The sequence below is a fragment of the Limanda limanda genome, chromosome 12, assembly GCF_963576545.1.
Source record: "Limanda limanda chromosome 12, fLimLim1.1, whole genome shotgun sequence".
In the NCBI taxonomy this organism is placed as follows: domain Eukaryota; kingdom Metazoa; phylum Chordata; class Actinopteri; order Pleuronectiformes; family Pleuronectidae; genus Limanda; species Limanda limanda.
Genome location: NC_083647.1, coordinates 25176649 through 25201081, shown reverse-complemented (window position 1 = coordinate 25201081; position 24433 = coordinate 25176649). Strand labels below are relative to the sequence as shown.

General features: G+C 41.2%; 3 protein-coding genes and 1 long non-coding RNA gene across 5 annotated transcripts; 1 reads left to right on the top strand and 3 right to left on the bottom strand.

The window, feature by feature from the left end:
• The first annotated feature begins 549 nt into the window (after positions 1-549).
• Positions 550-1959, top strand: LOC133015261 (zinc-binding protein A33-like). Its single transcript, XM_061082424.1, has one exon. The coding sequence runs from the start codon at positions 552-554 to the stop codon at positions 1938-1940; it is 1389 nt and encodes a 462-aa protein (XP_060938407.1). The 5' UTR covers positions 550-551; the 3' UTR covers positions 1941-1959.
• Positions 1960-11824: 9865 nt separating this feature from the next.
• On the bottom strand, positions 11825-15720 carry LOC133015265 (nuclear factor 7, brain-like). Of its 2 annotated transcripts, none has more exons than XM_061082428.1 (3): positions 15558-15720; positions 14503-14648; positions 11825-13627 (listed from the first exon to the last, which is right to left on the bottom strand). In XM_061082428.1, the coding sequence occupies exon 3, from the start codon at positions 13608-13610 to the stop codon at positions 12240-12242; it is 1371 nt and encodes a 456-aa protein (XP_060938411.1). In that variant the 5' UTR covers positions 13611-13627; positions 14503-14648; positions 15558-15720; the 3' UTR covers positions 11825-12239. The 2 variants fall into 2 exon arrangements, with proteins under 2 accessions (XP_060938411.1, XP_060938412.1); XM_061082429.1 differs by having other exon boundaries at positions 14511-14648.
• Positions 15721-17920: 2200 nt separating this feature from the next.
• Positions 17921-19300, bottom strand: LOC133015264 (nuclear factor 7, ovary-like). The gene has a single exon (XM_061082427.1). The coding sequence runs from the start codon at positions 19298-19300 to the stop codon at positions 17921-17923; it is 1380 nt and encodes a 459-aa protein (XP_060938410.1).
• An 898-nt stretch (positions 19301-20198) lies between these two features.
• LOC133015267 (uncharacterized) lies at positions 20199-23686 on the bottom strand. The gene is made up of 2 exons (XR_009681524.1): positions 23526-23686; positions 20199-20453 (listed from the first exon to the last, which is right to left on the bottom strand). It is a non-coding gene; the product is annotated as an uncharacterized LOC133015267 (long non-coding RNA).
• Between the last annotated feature and the right edge of the window lie 747 nt (positions 23687-24433).

The following is a 24433-nucleotide window of genomic DNA, read 5'->3' as shown; positions in this document are numbered from 1 at the left end:
GAGGTCACCGTCTCAGCTGAGATGATGATGACAGAAGAACTGAATCCATCCACTTCCCCCCCCCCCACACACACACATCTGAGCCGAGTAATGAAAAAAAAACCTAAAAAGTGGTTTAAGCACTTTATGAAATCTTTTATGATTAAAATATCTGCAGTTAGAACAGCGGCTCCTGAACCGTTGATATTGGACAGGCAGATGAATCAGGCAGTTAAGAGTTAAAGTGTTAGAGTTTTATCATCCAGCATCTCAAGCTCCTCCCTCTCCTGACACAACAGAGAAATAAGGAAGCATCTGTTCCTCCCGGAAGAGACGCAGGCTGAAAACCAGACTATCACATTCACCTTCAAAACCACACTAGACCAAACCAGACCAAACGTCCTGAGTGAGTCCAGCTACAGGAGAGAAGAGTCAAACTACAACCTGCCGACGCTCCACACACTGACCGTGAGTTTAACAAACACCTCGACTCAGAGTGGAAGTGAACCTCAGTGAAGTTCATGGAGCTGTGACTGACTGACTGTCTGTTTTCAGCTTCACCTGGAGACTCAATGGCTTCCAGATTAGAAGAGGATCTCTGCTGTCCCGTCTGCCATGATGTCTTCAGAGATCCTGTAATTCTGTCATGTAGCCACAGCTTCTGTAAAGACTGTTTGAAGAGCTGGTGGAAAGACAAAGAAGAAAAAGAGTGTCCAGTTTGTAAGAGAAGATCTTCAAGGTCAGATCCACCTTGTAACCTGGTGTTAAAGAACTTGTGTGAGGCCTTCTTACTGGAGAGAGATCAGAGCTCTTCACATGCTCTCTGCAGTCTGCACTCAAAGAAACTCAGACTCTTCTGTCTGGACCATCAGCAGCCAGTGTGTCTCGTCTGCAGAGATTCAGAAAAACACACTGACCACAGAATCAGACCCATCGATGAAGCTGCACAACAACACAAGAAGCAGCTTCAGGAAACTCTGGAGCCCTTGAAGAAGAAGTTACAGAGTTTTGAACGTGTTAAAGTAGAGTTTGAACAAACAGCAGAACACATTAAGGTCCAGGCCGGACGCACAGAGACGCAGATCAAGGAGCAGTTTAAAAAGCTTCATCAGTTTCTGGAGGAGGAAGAGGAGGCCAGGATGTCTGCACTGAGGGAGGAAGAGGAGCAGAAGAGTCGGATGATGAAGAAGAAGATTGAGGCTCTGAGCAGAGACATAACGTCTCTTTCAGACACGATCAGAACCACAGAGGACGAGCTGAGTGCTGAAGACGTCTCGTTCCTGCTCAACTACAAGGCTGCAGTGGAACGAGTCCAGCAGCGCCCCCTGCTGGGTGATCCACAGCTGGCCTCAGGAGCTCTGATAGACGAGGCCAAACATCTGGGCAACCTGAGCTTCAACATCTGGAACAAGATGAAGGACGTGGTCTCCTACAGTCCTGTGGTTCTGGACCAAAACTCTGCTCATCCAGCACTCGTCCTGTCTGAAGATCTGACCAGTTTGAAACAAGGAGCGAGACAGAAGCTTCCTGACAATCCAGAGAGGTTTGATGAATTCATCTCAGTCCTGGGATCTGAGGGTTTTAACTCAGGGTCTCACAGCTGGGACGTCCTGGTTGGAGACAGTACACACTGGTCACTGGGTGTAAGAGCAGAGCCTGTCCAGAGGAAGGGAAACAAACTGTCTGAAACATGGAGAATAGTGTTCGTTGAAGGTAAATACTTCGCAGAGTCACCATCAGGATCATCTGATCTCTCTGTGCAGAAGATCCAGAGGATCCGAGTGAAACTGGACTGGAACAGAGGAGAACTGTGGTTCTCTGATCTTGATACTAACAATCACATTCACACTTTCACACACACTTTCATTCAGAAGATGTTTCCATACTTTAACACTGGAGATCATCACCCAGTGAAGCTGTTACCTGTGAATGTCTCTGTGACGCTGGATCAGAGCAGTTAGAGATAAAGATTTTATTTATCATGTTTATTTCTTCAAGAGAAATCTGCTGAATTTAAATGTTAAACTCGTTATTCTAAAGCTTTGTTTATTTCTCCTTTTATTTCTCCTGTATGTAAAAATATTTCATTATTTTCTGATCTTTATCTTTGGTTTGTTTTTTACTTTCATGGAAAATGTTTTCTATCATTTAGATTTTGTGTGGATCCATGAAGTCGAGCAAACTGATGAAGATCCACATAAAAACACATTTATCAATAATAGCTGATCATTGTTCACATTCAACAAACTTTATTAAAACTCACACATGAGACATGATTCATGTTTAATCACATAAAGTCTGTTCACATATGAAATAATCCAACATATATGAACATTTGTCTGTTTGAATTGATGAAGCCAAAATTAATCTGTCTGTAAAATTGTTTATTCAACTGCAGCCTAGTGATGTGATTTTAATATTGTGATCAAAATAATAAAAACTATGAAACAGAATCAGAGTTCTGACCTTTTTTAAGTTGAAATGTAAATATAACAGTATCTGTCATTAAGTAGGATTTAACACTCAGATAGTTTCAGGTTTTTAAATTGAATTATATATAAATGTTTATTCATGAATTATTACTTATTTACATGTTGGGAGCTAATAGTTGTGAACAATAGTTGGGCCGACATGTGAAGACAAAGCCTGAGACCACATGTCTTCTTTGTTCTGGAGACAAAGATGAGCTTCCAGAACTCAGTGTCCCAGGTTGCTTCCACTTCTCACCTCGGTGTGAACCTGCCCCTGGACACAGCTTCCAACCCCTAGTGGTCACTGTGTGCCCCCCCCCCCCGACCCATGAGGTCACCAGGACAATAAAAGCCCAGTTTCCCTCTTTTCTACTGAGCTCTGCAGGAGGAGGAGGTTCCTCTCCCTGCTGCAGCTCTTTGGACCTCCAAGCAGGCCGGCCTGAAGCAGACTGCTGAAACCTTCCAGAAGGCAGCGACACGAGAGCCTGCCTAAGAACTGCAGCACAAGCAACTGGTCACAACACAGAGTCTGACCAGCAGATGCACAACAACAGGAGCCACAACCAGCAAGACCAGTTCACTGGACTTTAAACAGCACCTCAAAAAGGACCTTTCCCCCTTTTCATGACCTGGTAACATAACTGGGCTGATGACACGAGGTCTATGCACAGGACTGTTGAATCATATCCATGTGATTGTGGGAATCGAGATGACTGGCTCCTGTGACGTGGGTCGAGGTCACATGACCAGCCGGTCGGCAGGAAACATGAAAAGTCCACCGGGTTCAGCAGAGCGTCCCTCTACTCTGCTGCATGTGGATCGCTGCTGTGGACATCTCCCTTTAACGCAGGTGTGTGAATTGACTGTGGCAGCGTTTATAACGAGCGCAGCAGAGTTTGATTGTTTGACTTCACTGGTTCGTTAATTAGCTGCTCATCTCCTTTGAATTGTATTTTAAGAAGAGTCGGAGCTGTGGGTCCGAGTCAGAGCTTCTCTGAGCTAATTACCATTTAGCTCCGAGTGCCACTGTGTGTGTGTGTGTGTGTGTGTGTGTGTGTGTGTGTGTGTGTGTGTGTGTGTGTGTGTGTGTGTGTGTGTGTGTGTGTGTGTGTGTTTGTGTGTGAAGGTGTGAGCGGATTAATCAAAGTTTCATTTTGGTTTAAATTTCATGTTCTAGTCAAAGCACAGGAAATGTCCTTTTAATGTACAAAAAAGAAAATACTTCACACTGACCCAGGTCATTCTTCAATATATAAAAATATAGAAATATATGAATGTAATGAAACTAATGTATACATTGTAAAGACAGTAAAGATATGTGCAGTGTGAGAATATGTACAGTGAATGAACCGTTGATGTTGCACAAACAGATGAATCATGCTGTGAAGAGTTAAAGTGTTAGAGTTCAGTCCATAAGGGAGGTGCAGAGTTTGTACTGGCAGCAGGTTTTACAGGTTTTATCATCCAGCGTCTCAAGCTCCTCCCTCTCCTGACACACCTGAGAAACCAGGAAGCATCTGTTCCTCCCTTAAGAGACGCAGGCTGAAAACCAGACGATCACATTCACCTTCCAAAGGTGTCACACTGACCCAGGTCTTACTTCAATATATAAAAGTACGTCTCTCCAGGTAATCAGGGGACATGTGATGGAGTTTGATGCAGAGCTGGAGGACGCAGATTGCTTTCTCAACAACCCTCCCTCCCTCCCTCCCTCCCTCACACACACACACACACACACACACACACACACACACACACACACACACACACACACACACACACACACACACACACACACACACACACACACACACACACACACACAAACACACACACACACACACAAACACACACCTCCTCTCTCTCTCCCTCCACCCCTCCCTCCCTCCCTCCCTCACACACACACACACACACACACACACCTCCTCTCTCTCTCTCCACCCCTCCCTCCCTCCCTCACACACACACACACACACACACACACACACACACACACACACACACACCTGCTCTCTCTCTCCCTCCACCCCTCCCTCCCTCACAAAGACACACACACGCACACCTCCTCTCTCTCTCTCCCTCCCTCCCTCCTTCACAAACCAAACCACAGCACAGATGTGGTGGGAGCTCAGCTGTGGGAGGAGGGAAAAATAAAACACAGCTAAATGAAACGGCTTGAAAGAGGAAGAGCGAAACGCTGCCAAGAGGATATTTCCACATTTCTTGAAAGAGTCTCCGTTAAATGGAAAACAAATGTATGATTGATGTGTTGGACTCTGGCATCGACGCAGGGGGAGAGTGGCCGTCCCATCTCCGAACGACGGCTTTGAAATGAGACGCCAGCCAAAGGAAAGTGAAAAGTCACATGACCTAACAGGGATGCAGAGGAATGATCGATGCTGAAATACTAAGATTTTACCTAAAGGACGATTTAATTAGTTAAATTTAAAGCACTTGAAAACAAGAAAATACAGAAGACGTGACCTTGATGCAATCACAGAGACATCAGGTCGAAAATGAACTATCCTCAGCTTCAAGGCCGAGCTGCCAAATATCAAGTTAATATGAAGATCAGACTTTTCTCACAGCTCCTTCGACCACTGAGACACAAACAGGTGTAAATGTCATCAGGATAAATCTGGATACAACATTTTGATGCATTGAATCATGTAATAAGAATCTTTTAAGAATAAGATGCTCTCAACATTTTGAATTTGTCTTCACATCTTCTCCAAAAGCTTTTCAATGGCTGCCACTGCAGGCAGGTGACCAAAACACACACACACACACACACACACACACACACACACACACACACACACACACACACACACACACACACACACACACACACACACACACACACACACACACACACACACACACACACACAGTGTTCTGGCGGGCCTGGACGACCTGCTGCCACCTTGGCATCCAAACAGACAGGGCCCTTCTGATGAGTGTTGGATTTGTTTTGGGGGGGGATGGGAGTGAGGCAGATGTGGAACCCCCCCCCCCACACACAACACACACACACATACACAGTCTGGCTTGGTGAGCAGAAGGATGGTGAGAGAGGGAGTCAGACTACAGAAGGTGGAGGGGTGAGGGAAGGAGGGAGCCTCTCTCCCCCTTCACCTACGTTACCACACACACATCCTGGCAGGTGGGGGGGACACACACCTCTTCCATCTACTGCATCTTCATTAGTACGAGTTCAGAGTGTTTGAAGGGCACAAACAGACACACACAGGCACAAACACACACACAAACACACACACACACACACACACACACACACAGTGAGTGATGCAGCTCTGATTCCAACCAGCAGCAGAACAAAGTGTCCACTTCTAACTTCTCCAGATCTGAATATTACATTAAAAACTGAGAGAGCAGAAAACAAAAGGTTTTATTTAAATGTTTCTGTTTTGACACTGACCCCAGTCGCTTACTTGATTATCCAAAAACCACATTTCAACATTTTCATCTTTTTCCCAGAGAACAACTCTTGGATCTTTATATAAAACAAATCTGGCATATTTAGGGGCATGGTTTCTGTTGGAGTAATGTCTGACTTTGTCTTTGTTCATCTACTGTGATGGAGATTGAATGAATTCACCAATTAGTTATTAATTCATTGACATATTCATAACAAAGTCTAGAAAAATGAACAAAAAGAAAACAGAAAAAGTAAAAGCCTGAGGGAATAAATAGAGAATATATAATTTATTTAAAGCAAATGAGAAATGAAATAACTAAACCAACTAAACATCAAAACTAAATAACATAACATTTGCTTTACAAAATGTTAAAATATACCATTATATACACACCAAGGGAAAATCACATTTATTGAAATTATATACAAAATTTGCATATTAGCAAATAACTAAAAATAATCAAATGTGTAGCCATTAGATAAACATAATTTTTCCGGATAAACCTTTACAGAAAATAACCGATATATCGTAAAATAATGAGTATGAATCTAGAGAGAACAACAACAACTACTAACAATAAATTCTTAAACCACACAAGCTGATCAAGACGGTGATTGCATAGAAAAAGTCATATATCTGTAATAAACTAATATCCTTCTGCCCTGTGTGCGTGTCTCATATTGTGATTCAGTGTCTGTAAGGCTGTGTTCAGACTCTCAGTTTGTCTCCGTCTTTTTGTTTTTCCTCTGTCGGTTTTGTACGATCGAGCTCCGTCAGCCGGCTGATTGTTAATCTGAGGCCTCGGCAGGTGAAGGTCCCGAGTAGAAGCAGCAAATGAACCAATGGACTCAGATAACCACACTGAGAGAAGCTCAAGATCACATCCAGCTCGGGATAAACTTCACAACTTCACTTTTTTGCTGTTCAACAATTACAATTACACATCCTATATTATATATTTAATATAATACTAGATATATTACATTAAATTCATATTCAATGCTCACTCACAGTAACCTTACGGGGTAATTACTGTGCTGACACCTGATTTGTTCCATCTGCTGTTTTAAATCTATTCAGTTTATTCTTTTTTGCCAATCACTGTACTTTTTATTGTGATTATACATACGTGTGCACAAAGCACCTGAATCTGTAGTAATTTTATGCAATATCTTGTGTCCTGTTTAATGTACAAATACTTTGTATGAGGTGAAACGGCAATAAAAGTGAACTTGAAACTCATTTGATCACTTGACCTCTCCTGACATCTTTCTGTTGAGGTCCTTCCTCTAACAAACATCTCGAAGTAGAAGACTTTGACACACAAACCTCCTCGTCTGTATTTGAGTTTCTTGGGTTTGGATTCTCTGCTGCTGCTCGGAGCTTTAGTGCAAAGTCCCAGGATCAATTCCATTAAACACATTTCGGAAGCCGGGCCCGGGGAGGAGGTGGAACTGCAGTGACAGCTCTGGGAACTCGGTGTCCTTCCTCCGTGATGGCGAATAGATCTGATTTAGATGTGGATGGATGAGGCTGCGTTCAGAGCTGCTACATCACCATTTGTTTTCATTACGCAGCCAGAAACAACCTCGCCGGATGGAGCGACAGCAGACGACCACTATATAGATTTTGTGGAGTGCGTCATTGTTCAAGTGCAGCAGAAACTTTCAGTCGCTGCTGCTCTCTCTGTTTGTCTGACCAGTTGATTCATGTGTTTATGATGTAAAGAGAGGAGGAATAATTGGCACGACTCCCTGAACACTCGCATGCACGACGTGTTATTTTCTCTGCCACCAAAACGTCTCAGGAGCTTCCTGAAGGTCGATGTTAGCGGCAGACTGTCCTCACAGTAAAGTGTGTGTGTGTGTGTGTGTGTGTGTGTGTGTGTGTGTGTGTGTGTGTGTGTGTGTGTGTGTGTGTGTGTGTGTGTACATTTCTATTGTCAGGGCGTGGATCTGCTTTTCTGATCCGGTCACACACGTAAAATATGGTACATGACCATGTGAATATATAAAATGTTTAAATACTATCTCTGTGCACAGTATGATAAATTAAACTTCTGATTCGATTAATGAGATATTACGGGAAGTAAATCTTAGATCAAAATGTAAATAAAAGGTGAAGACAAACTCTGCAGCAGATTATATAAATGTAAAAAGACAAATCACATGATTAAAGTTTCTATTAATAATATGTTAAAACCAAACACAGACAGATGAATATTTGCTGAATATCCTTTAACTGCCTTTGTACAAAACCTTTATCAACGAAATTACAACAAATAGAGAAAATCTACTTTTAAATCAACCGATGAATAAACATTTAGTTTGTCCATTCAAACATGAATTAAACCTTTTATTGAAAGTGTCCAGTTGATTTATTCACTTTAATGAAAATACCAGAAGTTTCCAGCTGAAATAAGAATTAAAGCCAGAGGCTTCTTCTTTGCTCTGACATTATGCAGAAGCTCTGGGATAAATGGGATTGTTCGACTCGGGTTCATCCCTTCGAGTGCGCAGCCACTTATGAATCTCAAATATCGGCTCCATCTGACCTCCGTGAAATTTGTGCCACGACAGGTCAGAAACCCTCAAGATGCGGTTGATGAAATTTCATGAAAGTGACACGTGGGAAAGTGGATGAGCTCATACTGTCTCAGTGCGAGAGAGACCCCCAGATGTCTCATTAGCTATATCATTAGGGAGACAGCTGGAAGGGGGTGCGGACAGCTGACGTGGGGCTGCAATGGTGGGATAAGCTTTTTGGAGGGGGTGGGGTGGGGGGGTGGGGGGGATACACTCACCCATCTCATGTCCAGTGTTTCAGGGTCTCATGATAACAGACAGAGGAGCGTTACCAAACGCATACACATCAACATTTCCCAAAGTTCCTGCAGCATAATCCACTTTCACTTGGTCGATTCAAACACATTTTTCAAGAAAATCCTCAAGGCTTAAAACATTCTCCAACACAAGTAGCACATTTACAGCTCGTTGGTGAAGAAATCATTTTTCTGGTGATCATTTTCAAATCCAGCCCCAATATTTCAATATTCTTTGAATTATTTCTGCAACCTGGTGCTGCTGAGGACGGTAAAAACATTATGGATGTTTTAACGGGCCACGGACACGGGAAGGATTTCACCGGCTGCTGCTGATGTTTTGTCCGACTGTGACAGACGGGTCATTGTGTGTGTAAGAGAATAGTCGACAATCTCATAAGTAAGATACAAGTTGTTAATGACATTATGAAACCATGGGACTAATTTGACTGTAACGGGTCCGCACAGTCGAAGTATCTAATTCGAAACACTGCAGAAGAAGTCAGGGTCGAGGTCTCTCTGCATCCCGTAGGAACATAAACACGACCTGAGGCTTATGTAGATAAGAAAATAATAATCACACAGTAGGAAGTTGGAGTGTTACAATGTACTAATTTCTTTTTGGTTCTAAAAATCAAACAGAAGAAGCTTAAAGCTCGTTTGAGATGATGATAGATTATTCTCATCAATCGATCAAGTTGCATTAATCTCTCAGTGTTTACATGACAGCTGTGGAGCTGTGGTTTAAAAAGAGACACTTGATAAAACACAATCATAGAAATAGTTCATTCACAGATGTAACAGTATTAACATTACGCTTCAGGCTACAATTTTGAATCTGCAAAGTTGATACTAACGTCAACTGTCAGATGATCTATGTCGTAAACTGAAAAAAAACCCTGCATGAGCACGCTGGCGTCACGGCTCCTGAAGAAGCAGAAGCTGCTCTGTCGCAGTCAGGATCCTGAAAGACCTCGTTGCAGTGAACTCAGAAGAAGCTGAGAATCATCCTTCCATTCACAGACAGAACAAACGACGCAGTGAGAAGTCGGGTGTGATAGATGAAGGAGGGTGAACATTCAGCAGGGTCGTGCTGAACAGGCTCTGGCTCTTTAATACTCTCTCATTAAAGGGACTCTTACCTTTGTTGCATTTTTACACTTTTTTTGGATAAGGTTAAATTGGTATTAATAAGGTAATGACACTCTAAAATGCAAGACAGACCCACCAGGAGTAAAAACAAACAATTATTTCACTCTCATAATATTTAGTGAAAACTTCAACCAATAAAATTCTTCGGACCGAAGGACCTTATTGGCCGACAGACCTGTCTGTTTGCTGCATGGACATGCAGGTTTTCCGTCTGCTTCTTGTGGCGCATTCGGGCCCGCGTCATCAAGGCAATGTATATAACTTACCGGTGCTTCTGAATCCGAATCCATTGCTTTGGTAAACAAAAACTCACGTGCGTGCGCGGAGGCAGTAGGTTGTAAGTGTAAATAAAGTTTCTTCAAAAAAACACCGCGGATGGGAACGAGGGGGTGGGGCATTGGAGGAAGACGGGATGATTTGAATGTGCTGTAATTCTCAAATGCAACAAAGGTAAGAGTCCCTTTAATGCACCGTGCATTGACTCACGGATCAGTCACGGCTAAATTACAGCTCTGCCTTTGCTTATTCACTTGATAGGGAAATTAATGATGTGGCAAGCCACAGTTGAAACGCTTTCCTTTTTTCTACTGCTGATCCGTTTACCGTTTATTATGGTTTTCAAATAAGATGATGAAAAGTTTCTCTATTGCGACTTTGGCAGCGAACCACAGGGATAAAAGCTTTGCTGTGAATAAAGTGCGTCATGTCGGGTGACGTGTGCTGAAGCTGAGGTTTGATTCTAGGTTCACAGAACTCGATGCTAACAGGAAACAAAAAAGTCAGAAATGTAGCAGAGTAAAACAATGAAAGAGCACAGAAAGGAAATTAGGTAAAAGTAGGTTTTACATGAGCAGCAAGACAAGGAGGTAACTCAAGAGTGTATAAAACACACAACTAAATACATGTACATAGATTTATTGTAGATTATACTTGATATATTTGCATTTCAGTTCAGTATCAGTTTTAATCTCCGTCCAACACGTAACACGCCTGCAGCAATCATGTGACCACTCACTTGCACGTCCCCCTGGACACAGGTTGTTGGAATAACAACTGTAACATTTGGTTCAACAGATTTGAAGTTTATTAAAATTCTAGTGTCCATTTTCCTTTCATGATTAAAGGACTCTGGTGTTTCCTTCACTTCTGTTTGAGTTACAATGCAGGAGATGGTAAATGGTGTATTTATACAGCTCTTTTCTAGTCTTGATGACCACTCAAAGCTCTTTACAGTTGTTTTACATTCACCCGACGAGAGCCAGAGATACATGAGTTGAAAGGAGCCGAACTGAATGTAGGTTCATGGACGTTTTTTCACTTACACGTTGTTTGAATCCGATAAAAAACAATATTTTTTGTGTTTTGAATAGATGCTCTGTCGCGTTCACTTCACTTAAATCTGTTTCCCACAAACACCAGTTACATCTGTAGATCACTATTTGTGAATAATCATATTTTCACTCTTGTTTTATAGATTCTCGTCCTACACTTTTATTATGTTCGTGTCACAGAGGCAGCCATCACTTCCTCCAGCAGAGAATCAACCTGTGATGTTGGAGAAAGACAAGAGGTCACGTTGAAGCTTCCCTCGTTTCTTCTGAAACCAAACTCCGAGCTCCTCCATCTTTGTTTGCAGCTCATTCACACGTGTGTATTCCGTGCTGCTGCGTTTGGGATGCAAAACATTTTTACTGTGAATCTGCGTCTGTGTTGGAACACGTTGATGAAACATTCAGTCAGGTGATCGATGATGTTTCTCACAAACAGGAGTCGATGCACCTTCAGCTTTTAGGAGGAATTTAAATGTTGAAGCTGAACTAAATCTCTCTTGTTTTGTTGTTAAGGAATGATTGAAAACCCTTTCACACACAAAATCATTTTGGCTTTATATTTACATCTCAACTTAAAAAAAGGTCAGAATTCTGTTTCTGTTTCAGTTTTTATTATTTTGATCACAATATTAAAATCACATCACTAGGCTGCTGTTGAATGAACACTTTTACAGACAGAATCATTTTGGCTTCATCACATCAAACAGACAAATGTTCATATATGTTGGATTATTTCATATATGAACAGACTTTGTGATTAAACATGAATCATGCTTTGTGTGTGTTTTAATAAAGTTTGTTGAATCTGAACAATGATTAGCTGTTATTGATGAATGTGTTTTCATGTGGATCTTCATCAGTTTGCTCGACTTCATGGATCCACACAAAATCTAAATGATAGAAAACGGTTTCCATGAAAATAAAAAACAAACCAAAGATAAAGATAAAGCAAATGATGATAATAATAATAGAATAACGAGTTTAACATTTAAATTCAGCAGATTTCTCTCCAAGAAATAAACAATGAATAAAATCTTTATCTCTAACTGCTCCGCACAGAGACTTTCACAGGTAACAGCTTCAAGGCATCTCTAATCTGAAAGTATGGAAACATCTTCTGACTGAAAGAGTGTGTGAAGGTATGAATGTCTGTGTAAGTATCAAGATCATAGAACAACAGTTCTCCTCTGTTCCAGTACAGTTTCACTCTGATCCTCTGGCTCTTCTTCAAGGAGATATCAGAGGATCCTGATGGTGACACTGCTGTGCTTCTACTGTGATCAAAACATATTGCCCAGTGTACAAACCGAAACTCTCCCTTCCTCTGGACATGCTCTTCTCTTACACCGAGTGACCAGCAGCTACTGTCTTCAACCAGGACGTCCCAGCTGTGAGTCCCTGAGTTGAAACCCTCAGATCCCAGGACTAATGGATAACGATCAAACCTCTCTGGATTGTCAGGAACCTCCTGTCCCCCTCCGCCTCTCAAACTGGTCAGATCTTCGGACAGGGTGAGTTGATGATGAGCAGAGTTTGGGTCCAGAACCACTGGACTGTAGGTGACAACGTCCTTCATCTTGTTCCAGATGTTGAAGCTCAGGTTGCCCAGATGTTTGGCCTGGTCTATCAGAGCTCCTGAGGCCAGCTGTGGATCATCCAGCAGGGGGCACTGCTGGACTCGTTTCACTGCAGCCTTGTAGTTGAGCATGAACGAGACGTCTTCAGCTCTCAGCTCGTCCTCTGTGGTTCTGATTGTGTCTGAAAGAGCCGTTATGTCTCTGCTCAGAGACTCAATCTTCTCCTTCATCATCCGACTCTTTTGCTCCTCTTCCTCCCTCAGTGCAGCCATCCTGGCCTCCTCTTCCTCCTCCAGAAACCGATGAAGCTTTTTAAACTGCTCCTTGATCTGCGTCTCTGTGAGTCCGGCCTGGACCTTAATGTGTTCTGCTGTTTGTTCAAACTCTACTTTAACACGTTCAAAACTCTGTAACTTCTTCTTCAAGGGCTCCAGAGTTTCCTGAAGCTTCTTCTTGTGTTGTTGTGCAGCTTCATCGATGGGTCTGAATCTGTGCTCTGTGTGTTTTTCTGAATCTCTGCAGACAAGACACACTGGCTGCTGAACGTCCAGACAGAAGAGTTTTAGTTTCTTTGAGTGCTGACTGCAGAGAGCATATGAAGAGCTCTGATCTCTCTCCAGTAAGGTCTCACACAGGTTCTTTAACGCCAGGTTACAAGTTGGTTCACGCATTGAATGTTCTTTATAACAAAGTGGACACACTTTTGCTTGTTTGTCTTTCCAAAAGCTGTCCACACAGTCTTTACAGAAGCTGTGGCTACATGACAGAATGACAGGATCACTGAAGACCTCTTGGCAGATGGGACAGCAGAGATCCTCTTCTGATCTGGAAGCCATTGAGTCTCCAGGTGAAGCTGAAAACAGAAAGTCAGTCAGTCGCAGCTCCACAATCTTCACTGAGGTTTACTTCTTGTTTATCCTCATCAATGCTGCTAAAACCTTTATGCAGCATGTGGCTCTCTCTGAGGTTTCTACCTTCTTTGTACCCTGTTAAAAGGTTGCTTTTGTAGTTTTTCCTCATTCTTTTTGATGTTGAAGGGCAGAAGATGTGACACCGTGTTAAAGCCCTATGAGACTAATTGTGATTTGTGAATATGGGCTATACAAATACAATTGGATTGATAGATTGATTGAGTTCCACTCTGAGTCTAGGTGTTTTTTAAACTCGAGGTCAGTGTGTGGAGTGTCGGCAGGTTATAGTTTGACTCTTCTCTCCTGTAGCTGGACTCACTCAGGACGTTTGTTCTGGTTTGGTTTAGTTTGGTTTGGAAGGTCAATGTGATCGTCTGGTTTTCAGCCTGCGTCTCTTCAGGGAGGAACAGTGTGTCCTGGTTTTAGAGGTGTGTCAGGACACAATTGTGTAAATAGCTGCTTGAATATGTATGTGATCTGCTCTTTGTTCAATGTTCAGAGGTCGTTCTGCTAGAGACTGAAGTGTTAACAGGAAATGCGGGGGAGGGAGTCTGTGACGGAACTGCAGAGCTGAAGTCGAATTAAAGAGACTGACGCAAAATGCAAATGTAGCACTTGTCTGGGGCTAGTTTTACAAAAAGCACTTAACATCTACCTAGATTCAAAGGAGAGGTAGGCCTGAGACAAAGAACAAGGTTAACAAATGACCAGTTTATTTCTTCACAAATCGGTCATGCAACAACCACAATATAAAACAGTGTAAAATAAAAAAGATCCGGGTCTTTATGTGTACTGTATCTATAAACTACTTTAGTACCTGTCTACCTGATGGGCAGGACTGGAGTCTGATGTCTTCTTGACAAGCGAATCCGGTTCGGTCTGGATCATACGCTAGGCCACGATCCGGGTTTATCTCGCCGTCTCAGCATTCAGATTCACAGGATTCAGATTCTTCTGTTGTGCCTAAAAAAAAACAATCGACACAAAGTGCAGAATAATCAGTGTCTGTATTCTAATTATATTTCTTACATGAGATCTCATTACCTTCTTTTCTATATGTGTAACCATTATATACTATATATACTGTACTATTCTTATATACTGTCTAACAATACCATTACCATCATATCATCAGTACTTTTACCATCATCTTGCCAATCCACCTTATCTACCTATTTTATTGTATTTTTATCTTGTGCTTCTGTTTTTTTATTCTTTCTACCTTTTATTTTTAATTTTATCCTATTGTATTGTATTGTATTTTATTGTATTCAAATATACCGGCTGCTATGACAACTTAATTTCCCTTCGGGGATGAATAAAGTACTCTATCTATCTATCTATCTATCTTACCTGGGTGCACTCAGATTACATTGAGATGACAGAACACCATCACAGTAACCACAAGTATAACATTAGAACTTCACTTGTTTGGAAACTTGCACTAAATAATAATGTACAAATCAAAACAATAAAGTATTTCACATCACTAACTTAAGGGCTTATCTGTTTTACACATCCTTTTTCAGTCATACGTTATGTGAGAACATCATTACTATATTACGTCACTATACTTGACTTAAACATGAGAATAATTCTGAGTGTAACTTGTGCTTCATTTCAGATATGCATTGGCTATTCAGAGGGGGAGGGGGGGATAACATTGATTCTGTCCGTCTATAACATTAAACATGGTGTTAACTATGATAACAAGCTGCTCAAGTTCGTTGGAAACATTTATAATCACGATGTTATTACTCCGAATGGTTTTAAAGAGGTAATCTTTCAAATAGCAGCTTGGCAGCAGTAGTAGTTCTCTCCAAAGTTCGCTAGCATGATGCTAGCAGTGACTAGCTAACCGTGTTCACTCACCGGAGTTTCCAGTCCCGGAGGATCACTTCCGTTGACTCTCTCAGGTTGGACGTCTACTTGGAGGAGAACCGTTTAGACTGTGGTGATATGTCGAGTGGTTCATGTTATTTCATACCGGAATCAGGAAGTTTCTTCCTCTGCAAGTTTCATGGGAGGATCTAAGGAGGACAACAGGGTTTCTTCTTCGTGGGGAGTTCCTTTGAGCGGAACGCATAGTGCGCCCCCTTTTGGTAATAACTTGTACTACTCCTGAGGTTAGGATCCTTGATTTCATGAGGGTTACACAAACAAATGGTCACACTGTCAGAAAATAAAAAGATGATTTTATAAATTCAAATCAACTCAAGTTTTCTCATTAATTTGTGTGAGAGTGAATTAAAAAGTATAGCATCATATGATGATTTTACATTTTGTTGTGATTATTATACTGTAAGTGTGACACTATTATATGGTCTGACTTTAGAAATTCAATAAATGTGGCTATCAGAAACATATTTATTATTAATATTAAATCATAACTTTAGTTAACATTAAAGCTACCACTGGGCACCAGCCTTCAAAGAAAGGAAAAGAGGATATTTATTGATTAAGTCTCATGAAATTATTAACTACAAATTTGGAACTTTGATGAATAATTAAATTATTAACTTCAACCAAAATTACCACGTCAGTAGTTAGCAAAGATGAAGGATATGGAGTTCAGTTGGCAAACTTCCCACTTATGCAACATTAATGAAGACGGCATTTGTTTTTTAAGAAAAACATTTATTATGAAAATAATAAAAGGGTAAACACACAAACTAACTAAGTGAACTTACTATATACATGTTAATGTGAGTATACGTGTGTAAGTGTGTGTGTGTGCGTGTGAGTGTGTGACAAAGTGTGGTTTCAAAATGGCGGATGGCCACTATGAAGACAAAAGACCCCCTGGAGTGTTGGGATCATGGGGCTGAGATCACATGTGTGTGTTTGTGGAGAGGAGTGTGTGAGGTGTTGGTGTCAGGTCAGAGGAAGTAGTTAGTTGCATGTAAAGAAAGAGGCTTATTCTACGAAGAGCATCACAGAACTAACATTAGCTTTCAAATAACATAATACTAAATATCACAACAGCACAAATCCAATTTATAAAACATCACATGAACAGATTTCAACAGTCCTGTGCATAGGCCTGGTGTCATCAGCCCAGTTATGTTACCAGGTCATGAAAAGGGGGAAAGGTGCTTTTTGAGGTGCTGTTTAAAGTCCAGTGAACTGGTCTTGCTGGTTGTGGCTCCTGTTGTTGTGCATCTGCTGGTCAGACTTTGTGTCGTGGCCAGTTGCTTGTGCTGCAGTTCTTAGGCAGGCTCTCGTGTCGCTGCCTTCTGGAAGGTTTCAGCAGTCTGCTTCAGGCCGGCCTGCTTGGAGGTCCAAAGAGCTGGAGCAGGGAGAGGAACCTTCTCCTTCTGCAGAGGTCAGTAGAAAAGAGGAGGAACTGGGCTTTTATTGTCCTGGTGACCTCATGGGTCGGGGGGGGGGGGGGGGGGGGGGGGCACACAGTGACCACTAGGGGTTGAAAGCTGTGTCAAGGGGCAGGTTCACACCGAGGTGTGAAGTGGAAGCAACCTGGGACACTGAGTTCTGGAAGCTCATCTTTGTATCCAGAACACAGAAGACATGTGGTCTCAGGCTTTGTCTTCACATGTCGGCCCAACTATTGTTCACAACTATTAGCTCCCAACATTTAAATAAGTAATAATTCATGAATAAACGTTCATATAACTCAATTAAAAAAACGATCTGAGTGTTAAATCCTACTTAATGACAGATAATGTTATGTTTACATTTCAACTTAAAATAGGTGAGAACTCTGATTCTGTTTCATAGTTTTTATTATTTTGATCACAATATTAAAATCACATCACTCGGCTGCTGTTGAATAAACACTTTTACAGACAGAATCATTTTGGCTTCATCACATCAAACAGACAAATATCATATTTGTTGGATTATTTCATATGTGAACAGACTTCATGTGATTAAACATGAATCATGTCTCATGTGTGAGTTTTAATAAAGTTTGTTGAATGTGAACAATGATCAGCTGTTATTGATACATGTGTTTTTATGTGGATCTTCATCAGTTTGCTCGACTTCATGGATCCACACAAAATCTAAATGATAGAAAACATTTCCATGAAAGTAAAACACCAACCAAAGATAAAGATCAGAAAATAATGAAATCTTTTTACACACGTGGAAAAATCGACAAGAGAATGTGAAATAAAAGAAGAAATAAACAAAGCTTTAGAATAACGAGTTTAACATTTAAATTCAGCAGATTTCTCTTGAAGAAATAAACAAGATGAATAAAATCTTTATCTCTAACTGCTCTGATCCAGCGTCACAGAGACATTCACAGGTAACAGCTTCAAGGGATCTCTAGTGTTAAAGTATGGAAACATCTTCTGAGTGAAAGTGTGTCTGAAGGTGTGAATGTGTTTGTTAGTATCAAGATCATAGAACGACAGTTCTCCTCTGTTCCAGTCCAGTTTCACTCTGATCCTCTGGATCTTCTGCACAGAGAGAACAGATTCTCCTGATGACACTGCGTAGTATTTACCTGCTTTGAACCCTATTCTCCAGTATCCAGACAGTTTGTTTCCCTTCCTCTGTTCAGGCTCTGCTAACACACCCAGGAACCAGTGTGTACTGTCTCCAACCAGGACGTCCCAGCTGTGAGTCCCTGAGTTAAAACCCTCAGATCCCAGGACTGAGGCGTATCGATCAAACCTCTCTGGATTGTCAGGAAGCTTCTGTTTCTTTCCTCCTCTCAAACTGGTCAGATCTTCAGACAGGATGACTTCTGGATGAGCAGAGTTTGGGTCCAGAACCACAGGACTGTAGGAGACCATGTCCTTCATCTTGTTCCAGATGTTGAAGCTCAGGTTGCCCAGATGTTTGGCCTGGTCAATCAGAGCTCCTGAGGCTAGCTGTGGATCATCCAGCAGGGGGCGCTGCTGGACTCGTTCCACTGCAGCCTTGTAGTTGAGCATGAACGAGACGTCTTCAGCTCTCAGCTCGTCCTCGGTGGTTCTGACTGTGTCTGAAAGAGCTGTTATGTCTCTGCTCAGAGCCTCAATCTTCTTCTTCATCATCCGACTCTTCTGCTCCTCTTCCTCCCTCAGTGCAGCCATCCTGGCCTCCTCTTCCTCCTCCAAAAACTGATGAAGCTTTTTAAACTGCTCCTTGATCTGCGTCTCTGTGAGTCCGGCCTGGACCTTAATGTGTTCTGCTGTTTCTTCAAACTCTACTTTAACACGTTCAAAACTCTGTAACTTCTTCTTCAAGGGCTCCAGAGTTTCCTGAAGCTGCTTCTTGTGTTGTTGTGCAGCTTCATCGATGGGTCTGAATCTGTGGTCTGTGTGTTTTTCTGAATCTCTGCAGATCACACACACTGGCTCCTGATGGTCCAGACAGAAGAGTCTGAGTTTCTCCGAGTGCAGACTGCAGAGAGCATGTGAAGAGCTCTGATCTCTCTCCAGTAAGAAGGCCTCACACAGGTTCTTCAACACCAGGTTACAACGTGTTGTATGCATTGAAGATCTACTCTTACAAAGTGGACACAATTTTTCTTCTTTGCCTCTCCACCAGCTCTTCACACATTTTTTACAGAAGCTGTGGGTACATGACAGAATGACAGGATCTCTGAAGACATCATGGCAGACGGAACAGCAGAGATCCTCTTCTGATCTGGAAGCCATCGAGTCTCCAGGTGAAGCTGAAAACAGAAAGTCAGTCAGTCACAGCTCCACGAACTTCACTGAGGTTCACTTATTGTTTATCCTCATCAATCCTGCTAAAACCTTTATCTTGATGATGTTCTCCTTCACACTTGACATCTATTGCACTTCTGTCTGTCCTGGGAGAGGGATCTCTCACATGTGGCTCTCTCTGAGGTTTCTAGTTCTTTTAACCCTTTTTAAAGTTTTTTTTTTTTTAGTTTTTCCATACTCTTGTGGACGGTTAAGGGCAGAGGATGTAACACCATGTTAAATCCCTATGAGACACAATGTGATTTGAGAATATATGCTATACAAATAAAATTTTATTGATTGCTTGAGTTCCACTCTGAGTCGAGGTGTTTGTTATACTCACAGTCAGTGTGTGGGGCGTCGGCAGGTTGTAGTTTGACTCTTCTCTCCTGTAGCTGGACTCACTCTGGATGTTTGGTCTGGTTTGGAAGGAGAATGTGATCGTCTGGTTTTCAGCCTGCGTCTCTTCAGGGAGAAACAGATGCTTCCTGGTTTCTCTGTTCCGTCAGGACACGATTGTAAAAACTAACTCACGCCTTTGATTTGATAACTGGTCAAAAGTCATTCGGCAGCAACAAGCTCACACAGACAAGAGACTTGGTTGTAAAATAGCTGCTCGAATATGTTTGTGATCTGCTCTTTGTTCAATATTCAGAGGTCATTCTGCTAGAGAGTTAAAGTGTTAACAGGAAATGCGGGGAGGGAGTCTGTGACGTAACTGCAGCGCTGAAGCCGAATTAAAGAGACTGAAGCAAAATGCAAATGTAGCACTTGTCTGGGGCTAGTTTTACAAAAAGCACTTAACATCTACCTAGATTCGAAGGAGAGGTAGTCCTGAGACAAAGAACAAGGTTAACAAATGACCAGTTTATTTCTTCACAAATCGGTCATGCAACAACCACAATATAAAACAGTGTAAAATAAAAAAGAAGAGTAGATTGTTTGGAAATTGTAAGATTCTTGTGAAAGAACTCAGACTGGAGTCTGATGTCTTCTTGACAAGCGAATCAGGTTCGGTCTGGATCATACAGTAGGCCACGATCTGGGTTTATCTCGCCGTCTCAGCATTCAGATTCACAGGATTCAGATTCTTCTGTTGTGCCTAAAAAAACAATCGACACAAAGTGCAGAATAATCAGTGTCTGTTTTCTAATTCTATTTCCTACATGAGATCTCATTGACTTTGTTTCTATATGTGTAACCGTTACCTGGGTGCACTCAGATTACATTGAGATGATAGAACAACATCACAGTTACCACTAGTATAACATTAGAACTTCACTTGTTTGGAAACTTGCACTAAATAATAATGTACAAATCAAAACAATAAAGTATTTCACATCACTAACTTATGGGCTTATCTGTTTTACACATCCTTTTTCAGTCATACGTTATGTGATAACATCATTACTATATCACGTCACTATACTTGACTTAAACATGAGAATAATTCAGAGTGTAACTTGGGCTTCATTTAATATATGCACTTGCTATTCAGATTCTATGCCCCTGCAATGCACTTGCATAGTAAACCAAAAACACTGCAAGTCTCAACGTTACCTCCATGATACAGTGAGCACCAGTATGGGGGGGGTAACATGAACTCTTTCCGTCTATAACATTAAACATGGTGTTCACTATGATAACAAGCTGCTAAAGTTTGTTGGAAACATTTAAAATCACGATGTTATTACTCCGAATGGTTTTAAAGAGGTAATCTTTAATCTTTTAATCTTTAACTGGTCAAAAGTCATTTGGCAGTGTGGTGGAAATCTGGAGATACAAGAGGCTGGAAACAACAAAGTTATCTAAGTGTATTTAATAAGGGGCTTTCTGCAGAAAGGATCAACACAGAGAGTCACAAAGATCTCAGAGTGAAGATGCAGGTCAGTCAAATACATGATCTTATATAGGAGGACTAAGGCCATCTCTCTCAGCCAATCCAGACTGGTTCTGTAGGCGCATGGAGAGAGCTATCTAAACACAGACGACTGATTTACATGTTTTTCCTTTGGAGATAAGGAGACATATATTCAGTTCTTTTGGAGAATAAACAGACACTAAATAAGGGTCAGTTTTCAGGTCATACACAGTTCACACAATTAAAACTGTCCAAGCCATAAAACATTTGGACATGGTCATAAAGTATTTAGAAAGGTTACATAGGTATCTAGACATAGGTCAGGATACATTTAAACAGGTTACTTCTCCACTATAACATAGGTTTCTTACTTTAAACATGTTTCACTTTGTTTAATATGCAGACCTAACTTTTTTATTTTGATAAGGGATTAAAACTTTGATATCTTTTTGAGTTGCACTGCTGACTCAACTTATAAGCCCTCTTTAGATTTATTTTTATCACGTTGGAGTTGCTAGATTAAACCTACAGTTTTGCACTTTAATATTTGAGCCTTTGTTTACATTTTGTTTTGCGCTGCATTATACGATGACATACAGTTTGTTGTAAATTAACTGAAATGAAATGGTCAATTTGATTTTTTTGGAGGAAAATTAATTGTTTAGATTAATCGACTAATCGATAAAATAGTCGACCTATTAATCGATAGAAAAATAGTCGTTAGTAGCAGCCCTACTTGACTTAAACATGAGAATAATTCAGAGTGTAACTTGTGCTTCATTTAAGATATGCATTGGCTATTAAGATTCTATGCCCCTGCAATGCACTTGCATACTAAACCATTGCTATCCGCTACTAACGCATCCTAGAACATTCCAGATCACAACACTGTTAGGTCTCAACGTTCCTCTTGATGTGTGTGTGTGTGTGTGTGTGTGTGTGTGTGTGTGTGTGTGTGTGTGTTGGAGTCCATAAGACACAAATGGGCCAACTCATCCTCCCTTGATAAAAAAGGAGAAAACATTAACCCATTAAATGGTAAATGGATTTGTATTTATATAGCGCTTTTCTAGTCTTGATGACCACTCAAAGCGCTTTACAGTACAGTTTCACATTCACCCATTCATACACACATTCATACAGTGCATCTATTCGCAGCACTTAGTTATTCTATGGGGGGCCATTCAGGGTTCAGCGTCTTGCCCAAGGACACTTCGGCATGCAGACGGTTCAGACTGGGGATCGAACCGCCGACCTTCAGGTTGGAGGACGACCACTCTACCCCTCAGCCACAGCCTCGGGGCTTATCTATTAGCCAGGAACAATGTCGATGGCCTTTCTGTCTTTGCTAATTTCACACAATGGCCTGCCTTTAAGCGAGTCTGCCGCAGACATGTGGATAGTTAAGGATCTTTGCAGCAACAATGCTGCTTTATCCTGGCTGCAGATAGAGAGGGCTGCAATCATCTTCTCTATTATCATTGAGCCTCTTGCTCTTTTTACTGTTCTCCGGTCGAGGAAATCTACGATTGAAAATTATTCATTTTATATTCATTTGTAAATTATCTAAATTGATTTGCCTCCAGATAAATAATAATGCTTCAAACTCAATTTCAGCTTAATTGCAGCGTTGCATTTTATATCACTTTCACAGGATTATTCTTGATGGCGCAGGGTTGTGGAGAGTTTACTCTTTAACTATTAAACGTGTGTTTGTTTGTTCGCTGTTCAGTGCCAGAAAAAACTTCTAAAATATTTTTACTGGGGTAAAAATATCACACAGCATTTATTTTAATCGTCCAGAATCTGACTTGAGTAAATTAAGTAAAAGTAAAACTGATACATTATCAGCAAAATATACACTAAATATCAATAGTAAATGTATTGGTTACATATTTAAAGTTATAGTATAGTTATTCAATTTTTTAAGGCCAATGTAAGAGCCAGTTAACATCGCACAAAAACGCAGGGAAACAGCAAACCTGGCTCGAACTAAATCTTCCTTCCATCATTGATCTGTAATTTCACACCACAAATATGTGTCTGTCCGTGGAAATTCAATATTTGCCTTTTAAACGCAGTGTGCTGGTAGACAGGGCTGAGACAGACCCGTAATGTCTATAACATTAAACATGGTGTTAACTATGATAACAAGCTGCTAAAGTTCGTTGGAAACATTTATAATCACGATGTTATTACTCCGAATGGTTTTAAAGATGTAATCTTTCAAATAGCAGCTTGGCAGCAGTAGTAGTTCTCTCCAAAGTTCGCTAGCATGATGCTAGCAGTGACCAGCTAACCGTGTTCACTCACCGGAGTTTCCAGTCCCGGAGGATCACTTCCGTTGACTCTCTCAGGTTGGACGTCTGCTTGGAGGAGAACCGTTTAGACTGTGGTGATGTGTCGAGTGGTTCATGTTATTTCATACCGGAATCAGGAAGCTTCTTCCTCTGCAAGTTTCATGGGAGGATCTAAGGAGGACAACAGAGTTTCTTCTTCGTGGGGAATTCCTTTGAGCGGAAAGCATAGTGCGCCCCCTTTCGGCAATAACGTTTACTACTCCTGAGGTTAGGAGGCTTGACTTCATGAGGGTTACACAAACAAATGGTCACACTGTCAGAAAATGAAAAGACGGTTTTATAAATTCAAATCAACTCAAGTTTTCTCATTAATTTGTTTGAGAGTGAAGTAAAAAGTATGACATCATCAAATGATTGTACATTTCGTTGTGATTATTATACCGTAAGTGTGACACTATTTTATGGTGTGACTTTAGAAACTCAACTAATGTGGCTATCAGAAACATATTTAATAATATGGATGGGAAAAGATCCAGCCCAAATCCCGAAATTGTTGAAGTGACCTGATGTTGCCAGGCTGTTTAAACATACAGGCATCAAGTTTGGACTCAGGAAGAACTTAAATAAAAGCACTTGCAGTTGATGCGAAGAAGATATTTAAACATGAAGAAAAGAAGAAGAAAAGAGAGACTGATCTGCATTAAACCTCTCTGAAGATGTTCAGAGGTACATCGCGGCCGCAAATACCTATGTCAGTGCTATTTACAACCAGGCACTAAACAAAGCCTGGGATAACACCAGAACCTGGTGTTATCTCCAAGATCATTAGAGCTAACACCAGGAAGAGCACTTATGTTGATGATTTAATGACTTGTGTTCCAACTTCAGAATATGCTAAGGCAGGGGTCACCAACCTTTTTT